A 15527-nucleotide genomic window follows, 5' to 3' on the forward strand; every position below is an offset into this window, starting at 1 on the left:
TGATCCATTTCCTCACCTGTAAAATGGAATTGATAATAACAGTAGTTACTGCATAGGGTAGTGTAAGCACTAAATCAGTTAATACATGTAAAGCTACGAAACAATTATTCTACATAGCATAAATTATTTTTATATAGTACAAAAATAAATACATAGTAAAATAGTCATTAGTATATGCACTGTGCATAATTAATGATATATTTTATATAGCAAATTAAAAAATTAAAATGGGCCAGGCATGGTGGCTCACGCCTGTAATCCCAGCACTTTGGGAGGCCGAGGTGGGAGGGCTGCGTGAGGCCAGCAATTTGAATCCAGCCTGAGCAACATAGGAGACCCTGTCTCTACAAAATATAACTTAAAAAATTAGCCAGACATGGTGGTGTATGTCTCTAGTCCCTGCTACTCAGGAGGCTAAGGCAAGAGGGTTGCTTGAGCCCAGGAGGTCAAGGCTGTACTAGTGAGTTGTAATCATGCCACTGCACTTCAGCGTGGGTGACAGAGCAAGACCCTGTTTCAGGAAAAAAAAAAAAAAAAGTAAAATGCTATTATTATTATTTCTCCTACTCCTCCCCTAAAATAAAAGAAAAATACAACTGCCACCACACTCAGTGGCAAATCTGATTCTTACAGTATATAAGAAGTAAGCAGTGACAAGCCACTTCTAATCCATATCACCTAACTATAACCCAACTCCAATACATTGAACATGCTCCAAAAGAGTAGTGAAAGAAAAGAAGGGTGGAATGACAGAATGCAAAGATCACTGCTGGAGATTTTCAGTTCATATATACTCTGTGTCTGGTAGTCCTCTGTGTGCAATAAGGCTGGTGGGTAGTATATTTTAAACCAGAGGTTATAAATTGGTGACCCAACAACCAGACCCAATCTGTACTCATGATGCTTTAAAATAAAATTAAATTAGTTGCTAGCCATTGAAAATTGGAAAAATTCATATAAAAATCTAGATTTCTGGGCTTCTCTTAAGAAACCTGGTAATGATGGTTATTTTTATGTGTCAACTTGACTGGGCCACAGGATGCCCAGATACCTGGATAACATCATTTATAGGTATCTGTCAAGGTATCTCCAGAAGAGATGAGCATTTAAATACAGGGACTTAATAAGGCAGATTGCCCTCCCAAATGTGAGTGGGAATCATCTAATCCACTGAGGGCAAGAATAGATCAAAAGGGTGATTGGTTGAGCTCCCTCTCTGACTGACTGGTTGAGCTCGGACATAGACCTTCTCTGCCCTTGACACCCCTGGTTCTCAGGAATTCAGACTCGGAGTGGAATCTATACCACTGGCTCTCTGGCTCATAGGCTTTCAAACTGGACCACCAACTTCCCAGGGTCTCCAACTTGCAGATGGTAGATAATGGGACTTTTTAGCTTACATAATTACATATACCAATAACCTTATAACAACATTCATTCCTCCCTTCCCCCTCTCGGCCTCCTTGTATCCTATTGGTTCTATTTCTCTGGAGCACCCTGATAAACATGTACCTGGGCTTTCTCTCCTATAACAAGAACTCTGACTAACATGCCTAGGCTTTCTCTCCCATGACAAGAGTCAAATGGAAGATTGTAACTGTAAACTGAAGCTGCCCAACTGCCTAAGAAAGAACCACCTCATCCCATGTTTTCTCCTGTATAAAAACACGAGGCAGAGCACAGTCCTCCTTGACTACTAGCAAACTGCCAAATATCCTATTTCTAGGCCTCTTAACAAGCATCACATCGGTTCCACCACAGAAAAGACCATAGAATTTCCTCTTCTCCAACCACTCACATGTGCCCCTAGAGGCAACTTGAAGTGCTAGGACCCCTAGCAAGTTCCAGGACTGACCACAGCAGAGCAAATGAAAACAAACCAATAATCTAACTGTCAACACAGCCAAGTACCTAGAGAGTAGTGAAACGCCTTAAAGGGTTTAAACAAAAATAGCATGGGAAATCAGGATAAAGATAAAGCTGACATTTTTGACTTGTACAACACAAAAATAACTCCCTTAATGGCAACATAGTGTAGCTGTACCCTAGTATCAGAAAATTAGGTTACCTAGGATTAGGATTAGGATATCTGTGCTGTAGAATATGTGTGACTAATAGCACTTGAAATGTGCCTAGTTGGACAAAGGAACTGAATTTTTAATTTTATTTAACTTTAGTTAATTTAAATTTAAGAATGAATACTTGATTCAGTTACTGGAAATCCTATTTTAAACAATTTGCCTGTGGGGAGGGGAAAGAATCAATTGAGTATATGAATTTACTTTTTCAACTATAAAAATTATAAAATCTAAATATAGACCTAATATTCCCAGTGAAAATTTTGCAGCAAATTGAGATGCTCTGTTATGTTAAATATATACTAGATATAAAATACCTTATTTATTTATATTGAGTAAATGTGAAAATGATAATATTCTGGAAGATATTGGGTTAAATAAAATATTTTAAAATTAATTGCACCTACCTGTTTCCTTTTACTTTTAAAAAGAATTTCCTACTAGAAAATTTCAAATCACGTATATAGCTTGCATCATACATCTATTGCTAGTATATGCAAATACAAACTTACTAAACAAATACATTTAGGAGCAAATTACAAAAACAAATGCTTCATTCTAAGAGAAGTTTACTTTAAGCTGAAAATACCTATGTTGTCTCTAAAATACAATTCCATTTACACATTTAAAGTACACACAATTTGGGGAAAAAAACAAGGTTATAATGAAAAAAAGCCACATTCCTGGAATATTTCACAAATAAAACATGAGAAATCATATTGTACCAAAAACATTAATAGTGAATTCAATGAAACATGTCATAAAGAGAAAAAACAAAGCTGGCATCTAACACGATGAGATCAACAGAAGGTAACTATTGCCCCAGATACACTTCTCAGGGGGATTTAACCACAGGCTTATGATCTGAACAGATCTGTGTCAGCTATTTAAGAGAGCCAAAAAGAAAAAAAAAAGTTACAGACTGAGAGTATTTAACAATGCAGAAAACTGAAGCAGCAACTAGTAAAAGTCATTCAAATTGTTATTTTCATTAAGGAAGGTGAAGAAAATTATTAAGCCACAAGGAACTAGGAAAGATACAGAAAACTCAAAAACACAGAATTTGAGAAAAGTTTAGCGGCTTTTTCTTTAATCACAGGAATGTGTAAAGAAGAAGACTTATGGATCCTAAAAAATAGTAATTGCTTAAATAGATGACATTGATATTATTTTCCAATAAATGTTAGGTATTCTAAAAAAGAAGGCTCTGCCTATTGTCATAGAATACATCGATTACTTTATGTGACAAACAGACCAAAAGAAGTATGTTTGGGGGGAATATTTGTTTTTATCCACCTTTAAAATTTTGGCTCAAATCATATTTAGAGGGAGTTTCTCAACAAGGGGTCTTCAGTTACTCAGCCTTCAGAGAATATGAATGAACCACATCCCTTTAAATGGTAACCTAGCAACTTGCTGAGGGGATTAGAACACAAGGATCCTTGGGGAGGAAGGAGGATTCACATCCCAGAAGCAACGCTAACAGTCCTCTGAACTCCTGACCTATTAAGGGACAAGACAAAAGTCATTTATAAGCAGAACAGATCTTATTCAATCAGTAAAATAAGCAACCCAAGTCCTGAGCGCCTATTATGTGTCAGACATTAAATGATCTCATGTAATCCTCACAATATCATATTCTCTCTGTTTTACTAATAATTTTACTAATAATGAAACTGGTTAAGATTTTACTAATAATGAAACTGGTTAAGAGAGTCTAAGTCACTTGCTCAAGACTCCCAGCTAAGAAGTGCCAAAGCTGGGATTTGAACCAATGGCTGAGAACCCAAGTGTACACTCTTTCCACTATACCACAAGACAGTTCTGATCCACAGTGTTATAACCTTTGAAGATGGCTACAGACTAACACCAGGGCTCAGAGCACTGCTTAAAATCCAAGAGGCACAGAGATAAGTGAAATTGATAATATACAAACAATGCAGAAAAGAGAAAGCAAAAGGTGGATTTTTAAAGTTGGGTCTTTAAAATTATCAACAAAGCCAGATGCAAATTCTCATACCTATAATCCCCACACTTTAGGAGACTGAGCTGGGAGGACTGCTTGAGGCCAGGAGTTCAAGACCAGCCTGGGCAACATAGTGAGACCCCCATCTCTACAAAAAGCTATTTTTTTTTTTTAAATTAGCTAGCCATGGTGATGTACACCCACAGACCTAGCTACTCAGGAGGCTGGGGCAGGAGGACCACTTGAGCCCAGAAGTTTGAGGCTGCAGTTAGCTAGCATTGCACCACTGCACTCCAGCATGGGTGACAGAGTGAGACTTTGTTGCTAAAAAAAAAATAAAATAAAAATGATCAATGAAATTGACAAACCTCTAGCTAGACTAAGGAAAAAAGAGAAAAGACTGAAATAAGTGAAAGTGGGGACATTATTACAGACCTTACAGAAAATAAAAGGATTATAAAAGAATACTATGAACAACTGTATGCAAACAAGTTAGATAAGCTAAATGAAATGGACAAATACTTAGAAACACATAAACTACCAAAACTGACTCAAGAAGAAATAGGAAATATGAATAGACCTACAACAAGCAGAGGTTGAAGGGAACCCATTCTATGAGGCCAGACAAAGGCATCAGAAGAAAACTATAAACGTTCAACAAAATACTAGCAATTAGGCCAGGGGCAGTGGCTCATGCCTATAATCCCAGCACTCTGGGAGGCTGAGGCGAGTGGATCATGAGGTCAGGAGTTCAAAACCAGCCTGGCCAACATGGTGAAACCCCATCTCTACTAAAAATACCCGGGCGTGGTGGCACACACCTATAATCCCAGCTACTCGGGAGGCTGAGGCAGAGAATTACTTGAACCCGGGAGGTGGAGGTTGCAGTGAGCTGAGATTGCACCACTGCACTCCAGTGTGGGTGACAGAGCAAGACTCCATCTTAAAAAAAATAAAATAAAATACTAGCAATTATACACTCTGACAAAGTGGGATCTATCTCAGGAATATAAGGGAGATTCAATACAAAAAGTCCCTCAATGTAATGTACCACATTAACAGGATGAAGGGGGAAAAAGCATTTCAGTTGATGTGGAAAAAGCATTTGACTAACACCTTTTCATGATAAAAACACACAACAAACTAGGAATAGAAGCAAACCTTCTCAACATGACAAAAGACATTTACGAAAAACCCACAGCTAATATCATACGCATAGAAAACAGAAAGCTTTCTTCCTATGATCAAAAACAAGACAAAGATGCCCTCTTTCTATTCAGCATTGTACTAGAAATTCTAGCCAGAATAATTAGGGAAGAAAAAGAAATAAAAGGCATCCAGGTTGGACAGAAGAACTAAAATTCTCTCTGTGTGCGGATAACATATTATATGCAGACAAACCTAAACACAAAAACTATTAGAGCTAATAAATGAGTGCAGCAAGGTTTCAGGATACAAGATCAATATACAGAATTCAGTTATATTTCTATATACCCAAAAATGAAATAACCCAAAAATGAAATTGTGAAAACAATTCTATTTACAATAACATCAAAAAGAACAAAATATTTAGGAATAAATTTAATGAAGAGGGTACAAGACTTGTGCACAGAAAACTATAAAACTGTGATGAAAGAAATTAAAGAAGCCCAAAAAATTGGAAAGACATCCCAGGTTCACAGAAGACTTAACATCATTAAGATGGCAACACCCTCAGAAGTGATTATAGATTCAATGCACTCCCTATCAACATTCCAACAGCCATTTTTGAAGAAATGGAGAAGCTGATTCTAACATTCATATGGAATTGCAAGGGACCCTGAATGGCCAGAGATCTTGAAAAAGAACTATATTAGAGGACTTACAATCTCAATTTCAAAACTTAATACAAAGGTATGGTAATCAAAAGAGTGTGTTGCTAGCATAAGGATAAATGTATAGTTCAATGAAATATTAAGAGTTTATAAGTAAACCCATACCTCTGTGGTCTACTGACTTTCAACAATAGTGCCAAGACCATTCAGTGGGGAAAAGAACAGTCTCTTCAACTAATTGTGCTGAGACAACTGGATATCCAAATGCAAATGAATGAAGGTGAACCCTTACCTAACTCTACATTAAAAAATTAACTCAAAATGGATCAAAGACTATTTAGCCCTAAATATAAGAGCTTAAACTAAAAAACTCTTAGAAAAAAGCACAGGGATCATGACCTTGGGTTAGGCAATGGTTTCTTAGATATGACACAAAGAATATAAGCAACAAAAGAAAATGGGTATCATCAAAACAAAAAACTTTTGCTCATGAAAGAACTTTAACAAGAGAGTGAAAGACAATTCACAGAGTAAGAATATTTGTAAAATATATATGTTGTCTAACATCCATAACATACAAAACTCTTATAATTCAACAACAATAAAGACAATCCAATTTTTAAAATGTACAAAGGACTTGAATAGGCCTTTCTCCAAAGAAAATACAGAAATGGCCAAAAAGTACATAAAAAGATATTCAATGTCATTACTCATTAAGGAAATGCAAATCAAAACCACAGCCAGATACCACATCACATTCACCGGTATGGCTATAATCTAAGAAACAGAAAATAACAAATGTTAGTGAGGATGTGGAGAAACTGGAACCCCTATATATTGTTGATGGGAATTAAAATGGTGCAGCTGCTATGGAAAACAGTTTGACATGGAGTAAGTTAAACAAAGAATTACCATATGACCTAGCAATTCCATTCCTGGGTATACCCCAAAGAATGAAGATAGGTGTCCAGACAACTTTTCCATGAACACTCATAGCAGCACAAGTCACAACAGACAAAAAGTGGAAACAGGCCAGGCACAGTGGCTCATGCATGTAACCAAGGCAGGATTGCTTAAGGCCAGGAGTTTGAGACCAACATAGGCAACACAGTGAGACCCTGTATCTAAAAAGTAAATAAATTTTAAAAATAAAATTTTTTAAAAAGGTGGAAACAAAAAAATGTACATCAACTGATGACTGGATAAACAAAATGTGGTTTATCATTGGAATGCATTCATTAGCATATACAACGGAATGTTATTCAGCTATAAGAAGGAATGAAGGACTGATATATACTCCAACATGGATGAATCTCGAAAACATTATGCTAAGTGAAAAGAAGCCCACCAAAAAAGGCCATATATCACATGACTCCATTTATATAAAACATCTAGAATATGCGAATCTATAAAAACAGAAAATAGATGAGTGGTTGCCAGGGACTGGTGGTATGGGGGCTGGGGATACCTGCTTAATGGGTATCCGCTGTACTTTGGGGATGACGAAAATGTTCTGGAACTAGACAGTGGTGATGGCTGCACAACATTGTGAATGTACTAAAAAACAAGGACTTGTACACTCTAAAATGGTTAAAATGGTAAATTTTGTTATGCATATTTTACCACAATAAAAAAAATAAACACATGCACACATTATTCCAGGAAAAAAAAAATCAGAGGAAAAACATAAGCAGAAAACAATTTAAGAAATTATAATATTTGAAGTATAACAACTCAATTGATTTTTCTCATGGCCAAGGCCCTTTCCCTATATATATGTCATATCAACTTCTTTAAGACAAGGATGTCTGGGCCATGCCCACAGCTCCGTCCTCTGTGGGAGAGGTTATACCCACCTCCAATTACTCTAATATTGTTGTCCTTTGTAAGAATAGCGTCGGCATGGAATACCAAAACTGGAATTCTCCTACAGCCTCCAGTCCACATGATGCATGGATGATCCCTATAACGACAACAAAGCCTTCATTAATTTACAGCTCAAAATCCGAACTAACTGCTGATGCAGATTACTATGGTTTGTTGCTTAGCAAGTTTCCCCTTCCTTCTGGAATACAAATCCCAAATATCCTGTGGGAAATCACATCTCCCATTCTTAGCTGTGTGTTTAAAATTAACTCTATTTCTGGTCCAGGGATGGGCCTTGATTGGTTTCAGCCAATCAAGATATTTCATCATTCAGTATAGTTAGTGGTTCAGAGATAGGCACATAAACCAATTGGAGCCCATGAGTTTAAGGAGACATGTTCTGAGACTCTGAAAAAGCAATGGTTTCTTTCTCTTCTGTAATGGCTACAGATGATAGCCTGTCTTCTTCTTGATGGTATAGGATGAGAATGAGAAGTCTGGAACATCAACAACCATTTTGTGACCTTGAGGGAAGAGCTTGTAGCTGTTGGTGAATGAGGAAGTCAGCAGGAGGTTGACTGAAGAGATCCTGGGCGTTAAAGTGGGAGTTTCAGAATCAAGATATGCCTGAATGAGTGAACATACTCTCTTTATTACTTACGACCATTTGGATTATGTTGTAATCCTTTGCACACATCAAGAATCCTGACTGATGAGTTCACAATAATTTACATACTCCTTTTACATGCCATAGTCCATTTTCAAGCTAATTTAATGATGCATCCTAAGATTCTGAACTAGGACCTCTGAATACAGTATCCCAATTAAAATCACGTATTTTAAAGGAAACCCATGCTAAATGGAACAACATATATTTTCCTCCAGTATAAAACCACAGGGGAGAAAAAGACCTCTGACTTTATTCTTTTTCCCTATCCTCAGGAAATCTCAGCTTAATTTTAGGCTGATGAATATTTATTCACAGATTAGGAAAATCTTCACCCTCATTTGGGCAGGGAGATAGGAAGAGAAATAAAATTAAATGAACTGAGTACCTACTATGTGCCAGGATTTAAACTAAGAGCTTCATATGTCACTTAATCCCCTTGCCCATACTATGAACTAAAGAAAAACTGTCTCAGAAAGGTTAAGTAACCTGCCTAAGGTCATACAGCTGGTTAAGTAAGGGACGAGGTATTTGAACCCAACATCTGTATTCTTTCTACTATCTGCTTCCCTAATCGCATTTCAGCAAAGTTCTATATATTGGATACCTTGAATTCAATTATTTGGGAACTTAAACTGATCAATTCCCTAAATGCAATACAATCCAGTTGGCCAAGATTCACTCGACTCTTAAAAACTCACATAACCACATCCCTTAACAAAGGTCATACCACAAATCTCAGGGCCAAGTCAGCCCCTCCCAATCCAACTTTAAAAAGATCCACACTTGGGCTGGGCACGGTGGCTCACGCCTGTAATCCCAGCACTTTGGGAGGCCGAGGCAGGCAGATCACGAGGTCAAGAGATCGAGACCATCCTGGCCAACATGGTGAAACCCCGTCTCTACTAAAAATATAAAAATTAGCTGGGTGTGGTGGCATGTGACTGTAGTCCCAGTTACTAAGGAGGCTGAGGCAGGAGAATCAGTTGAACCCGAGAGGTGGAGGTTGCAGTGAGCCAAGATTGCGCCACTGCACTCCAACCTGCCAACAGAGCAAGACTCCATCTCAATTTAAAAAAAAAAAAAAAGATAAAAAGATTCACACTCTGAACGCACAGTCTGTCAGGTGCCCAATCTTAGGAGTGAGGCAGTCTTTAGACTTGGGACAAGCTGCCAACTGCTTTCTAGTGAAGAAAGCAAAGAACAGCATACCTAGTTCATTCCCTGTTTTCTAGAAATGGCATGTGGATGCTTATTATTCTTGTTCTTTGACTTGGTGACAGTACCCACTTGTGAGAAACGGTGTTGATAGGGTACCTTTTTTAGCAAGAAGGATTTTTTCGTAGCTTGCTTGCTTCTTCATCGTTAACACCTGTAAAATGTGGGCATGAAGCCAGGCGATTCCTATGATCTCTTTCAACCTTCATTTTTCCACTACATTTCTAAATCAGCAAGTAGAGAAAAAAAACAGGCAGCCTAAACTACAAAGTCTCAGACAGGAACTCTGGAAACTATCCAAAGTCCTCTGTCAATCTAGCACTAGCTACCAACTGGCACCACTATGCCTTAGCATTTACAAACAATGGATTGCTGTTCCAATTTAAAAATGCCTGACAAGGGGAACACAATTAACAGGTACACAGCTGAGAAGAGCCCAGGCCCTAACTGTACTATCTGTAGAAAGCCAGGTCTCTAACAGAGAAATCTTTTCATTTCCAACCTATAGAAAGATAAAAGAGAGAGTAAACAGTAAAGTTACCTAAAAAAAAAAAAAAAAAAAAAAAAAAAAAAAACTAAAGGAATATGTGAAATTGTCATGAAAAACATATTCCCACCAAGTGGCACTAAAAGAAAAAAATTCAGAATGATTAGGAAACTGAAAATTGGGACTTCACATTTTCATTCACATCAGAAACTGGTATATATTAATATCCACTTTCTTAGGCATGAAAAACACAGGATTTGAATAATCACCAAAGCAGATCAGTTTTATGATTCACTTTATTGAAAGCCTAAAAACATTTTGGTTTTCTGGGAATAATTTCATGAGAAATAGACATCATTCACTCCTGGGACCCAGCCTACATAACTCAAAGATGGAGCTGTGAGCAGCTTTTGCATTCTTGCTTCCAGGCTGTCTTCATACCATTACCCCTATTAGAAATGCCTTCCCCACTTCTGCTTATCTAAGCCCACTCTCCAAGGCCTACCTGAAGTCTCAGCACCTTCAGGCAGCCTTCCCCAGCTCCTTCAGCCCATTACAATACCTCCTTCTCTGAACTCCTATAGCACCCACTTTATAGCTGATTGTTAATGATATTTTTAACTGCCTTTTACAATAGCAATTAAAGTTGACATTTTTTCAGTGACCAAAGAAATCTTCCATCACGTTCTTATATGAAAGTTTCTATATCTATATACAGAGTTGTATTTGGGATCCCCAAGCAAAATATAGAAAAATAGCCTCTTTACATTTTCTATTTGAAATAATACCATGCAAAACAAGGACTGCCTGGACAGTTTCTATTCCTGAAGTCCAGGATTGCAAGGAATTTGTATTTTCACACAGCCTAAGGATCTGAGCAGATCTAACAGATGTCCATGGATATACATCTTTGGATCAAGTCAACATCTTGAGATGATCTACGGCCTTCAAACTTCTAAATCAACTTTTAAAATGTAAGCCTACTGCTTCAGGTGTGAACAAGATTGATTTAAGCTTCCTAATGTAAAAAATAAGTGTCTGATAGACAAGACATAAGCTGATGAAACAAGATTAACTGTTAAAAATCAACAGTAGGAGTCTGAAAGGAAGAAGTGGTCCATAAATTTGGATGGGAGAAGGGGGAAAATTGTACCTTTATTTTCACTAACTTTTACTAGAAATTCAGTATTTCTTAATTATGAATATAGGCAATGAACCATGGTAATATTAGCATTATCTGTGCCTTTGACGTCATCTAAAATTACAGGGGTTTTTTTGTTTTGTTTTGTTTGAGACGGAATCTCAATCTGTCATCCAGGCTGGAGCACAGTGGCGCGATCTCGGCTCACTGCAACCTCTGCCTCCCAGGTTCAAGCGATTATCCTGCCTCAGCCTCCCAGGTAGCTGGGATTACAGCCGCTAACAACCACACCAGCTAATTTTTGTATTTTAGTAGAGACGGGGTTTCACCATATTGGCTAGGCTGGTCTTGAACTCCTGACTACAAGTGATCTGCCCACCTCGGCCTCCCAAAGTGCTGGGATTACGCCTGGCCAATTACAGGTATTTTTATACCTTATTACAGGTGTTGTAGATATCTCAAAATATTACATTTGTCACTACTTCTAAGTTATAGTAGTTTAAGACTCACACCTGGATCACATATGATCATGGTCTTTCTATCTAAATGCTAGCATGATGAGGCTGGACAACAACTGGGCACCTCTCCTCCTAATAATCATTCAGTCACTAAATGATGACACCTCATACTGGTGGCCCAGACATCTATGCTGCTTCCCAGTACCCCCCATCCACAATTGTTAATCAATTGTACTGATCTTACACAAACTAAACAAAAACAGACTTCATGTTGTTGTCTTTAGAAAACAAAATTTAACTTTCCCAGATTTTAAATGATCTTATTTAATGTATTAGTAAAACAGCACATATTACTATGTTACAAATGTGTTTTAGTAACTGCATTTGAATGTAATTAGTACTCTTTGTAATGATATGTATTTTATTTTAAGTCTTAAAAATATTGTTCTGGTAAGGAATCCATGTCATAAAAAAGTTAACAACTCTGATCTAAGGTAACGTAAAGTATAAAGCCTTCATTTATTCCTTCATTTTGTTATTCAGTCAGCAAGAATTTACTAAGTACCTACCATAATATTAGGTCAAACTACCTGCAATCGTCAGTATTTGACTGTTTCTGACCTACCAAAATGGCAGTTTCATATAGTTCAATCTAACATTTGTCAGGCCCAATCTGTAAGCCCACTAATAAGAGAGACAGTACTGGAGTAAAAGAGCAACTTTTAAAAAGGGGAAAGACTGATACTTGCAGCAGAAGTTAAAAGTTTTACAAAATGGGTAAGAGGCAGCACACTGAAAGCAAAGTCAGAAAAAGACAAAGTAACCAGAGGGAATTATCCCTTTAATTATCCTGAACAAGAATGACCCAAATATACTTTCAAATCTCTATTCGTTTCTATGACCTAACACTGATAAGAAATGTTTCCTCAAAGCTTTCTTAATGCTTCAACAATTTTCTTCAAATTACAAAAACAAGTAATCTTCTAAGAAGCCCACCATAAATTCAATATTAAAACTAATAAGAATGATGCCTTATATTTGTATGGCACTTACAAAGTAATTTCACATACATTATTCTATTTGAGTCTAACTAGACCCCTACACAATAGTCTGGGAGATATTATCTCTATTTTTCAGGTTACACAGTACACATATATCCAAAAGGACTCAGGGAGAATCTTAGAAATGAATTTTACCTTTAAACCAGATTCTCTCTTTACTCTGTGTCAAGTAATAATTAAAGGAGGCAAAAGAGCAAAGTGATCAAAATCCAGAAAAGCTAAGCCCAAATCTCAATGCATCATTTACACTCGATGCATCACTGAGGAAATTTCCTGATTAAAAAAAGTGGAAAAAAAGTGAAAAAAATTTCCTGAGTTTAAAAAAGTGTAAATAATAACATCTTCAGATTTAAAAATATATAAGATATAGATAAGATAAAGCCTTTATCATCATCTGTAGTAGCTATATTTATCATTATCATTCTTTCTTTTTTTTTTTTTTTGAGATGGAGGTTCGCTCTTGTCAGCTGGGCTGGAATGCAGTGGTACAATCTCAGCTCACTGCAACCTCCACCTCCTGGGTTCAAGCCATTCTCCTGCCTCAGCCTCCCAAGTAGCTGAGATTACAGACACCCACCACCACACCCAGCTAATTTTTGTTTTTTTAGTAGAGATGGGGTTTCACCATGTTGGCCAGGATGGTCTTGAACTCCTGACCTCAGGTGATCCACTCACTTAGGCTACCCAAAGTGCTGGAATTATAGGCATAAGCCAACACGCCTGGCTATTATCATTCATTCTTATTGTGATGATCCAGTAATCATGAAACTGCACTCTTAACTAAAAGAACTCAGGAAAGCAATGTGGTTCAATTGACGCAGCACAGGCCATAGAACTCTAACATCCTGTCTCAGAGTTACTATGGTAAGTTACCTGACCTCTCTATATTACCACCATTTTATCATTGTAAAGGCTTTCGAGAAAATTAGCAAACGTAACTAGTGTCACAGAGTTTGGACATGCTTTTCTTCAAAACTGAAACATTTCAAAATCTTCTATGTTGAGAGCTCTGAGCAAGAGTTCATTCACCAAGAGCTACTACCTGCATTTCACAACATTTAGAGCTGATGTTCGTTTACGAGCCCAGAAAGAGAGCCTTATCTCATTTCTCATAGCTGATTGGGACTGAATAACAAGACCTTAAATGACATTATGGATAGAAGCTAAAACCGAAGTTAGATAATCCCCAAGGAATGACACTAGAAAAAAGAGTATATAGGTAAAAGAGAAGAGTATATAAGAGTATATAATTAAAGAGTATAAAGCACAGGTCAAAAGCAGGCTTGCTATTACTTACTCTTGACTTATGACCTCCTCATCCTCTGAGGATGATGCTGTTTCCTCCAGGTCCCGGGCCATCACGACTGGCATTTCCTTTAGGGTTTGTCATGCAGTCAGCAGACGGGGGCCTCAGAGACCTTTCCTAGCAGATTCACTGGATCAAGCCTAATTTGGATGGCACAAATTCCTGCAAGAAATCAACTTGATCAGATCAACTGACCTGAAACACAATGCAGTTGTCTATTTATTGGTTATTGCTGGTAATCTAAGTAATGAGAATGACTATATTCCTCAATAGTGCTCAACCTCTGTAAGTTTATCTTCCAAAACAGTGCCTTGATATGCCACAAAAATCAAGATTTTTTTCAAACATACTATCTGTGCTCTATATATTTGAAGAGCTGTTACTAAGTTTGAGTTTCTCATTATTTACTAAATCGAATATGCACCAAAAGGATAGACTCTTCACTTTCAGGGCAGTCTGAGGCAGGTGACTGATTCCCTAAAACATATATTCCTTGCTAGACAAACCTGGCCTGGGTTAAAAATAAATAAATAAAAACTCAAGGTTTAAGACCCTTGCAGGTCGGGCAGGGTGGCTCACACCTGTAATCCCAGCACTTTGGGAGGCCAAGGCAGGTGGATCACCTGAGGTTGGGAGTTCGAGATCGGCCTGACCAACATGGAGAAACCCCATCTTTACTAAAAAAAAAAAAAAAAGAAAAAAAATACAAAAAATTAGCCGGGTGTGTTGGCTCATTCCTGTAATCCCAGATACTCAGGAGGCTTAGGTAGGAGAATCGCTTGAACCCGGGAGGCGGAAGTTGCAGTGAGCCAAGATCGCGCCATTGCACTTCCAGCCTGGGCAACAAGAGCGAAAACTCCGTCTCACAAAAAAAAAAAAAAAAAAAAAAAAAACACCTTGAAAATATTTATTTAGGCTCTATGACAAGCACTCTGACAAGATGCCATCATGTTTCCCGTAAAATAAATTCAACAATGAACCGAAAGATGAATATATTCTCTTGAATCAAAGGTCCATATAAATAGTTGGGGGGGAGGGGAGAATGCCCTTCCACTCTTAAAAATTATTCTTCCTTACTAAAAATCACAAACTTTGATATGACTCTCAAATAGACAATAAAATTGGGAAATTTCCAACACTGCATTTCTAACTTAAAATATTTTTTCCGAAGTAAAAAAGTACATGTTCGTTGTGTGTGTCAGAAGAAGAAATAGGAACTACAAATAAAGAAAAGGAATATGTTTAAATGACCATAATCCCATTACTCAGCGATAATTACTTGCTGTCAATCCTTCTTAGCTTTTCCATACATTCATAAATGCGATGAGACTGTAAATCAGACAAAAAACAACAAAAAAAAAAACGACCCCGATAATGATCTTCGGCGCAATGGGCAATGTCTAACGACTTCAATGGCTTTCTTCAGGGGATTCTCAAGGGGATTTCTTAATCTTTCCCAAAATGT

General features: G+C 37.4%; 1 protein-coding gene across 11 annotated transcripts in view; it reads right to left on the reverse strand.

The window, feature by feature from the left end:
• Positions 1-15527, reverse strand: part of TTLL5 (tubulin tyrosine ligase like 5) — a 301096-nt gene that overhangs the window by 285026 nt on the left and 543 nt on the right. For all 11 annotated transcript variants that reach the window (XM_023184491.2, XM_023184480.2, XM_023184475.2 and 8 more), the window contains exons 2-3: positions 14054-14224; positions 7715-7821 (exon numbers count right to left, since the gene is read on the reverse strand). In XM_023184491.2, coding sequence (XP_023040259.2) covers positions 7715-7821; positions 14054-14127 — 181 coding nt within the window. In that variant the 5' untranslated portion in view covers positions 14128-14224. The remainder of the gene's footprint in view (positions 1-7714; positions 7822-14053; positions 14225-15527) is intronic.

Source organism: Piliocolobus tephrosceles, chromosome 6 (genome assembly GCF_002776525.5).
Source record: "Piliocolobus tephrosceles isolate RC106 chromosome 6, ASM277652v3, whole genome shotgun sequence".
Taxonomy (NCBI): domain Eukaryota; kingdom Metazoa; phylum Chordata; class Mammalia; order Primates; family Cercopithecidae; genus Piliocolobus; species Piliocolobus tephrosceles.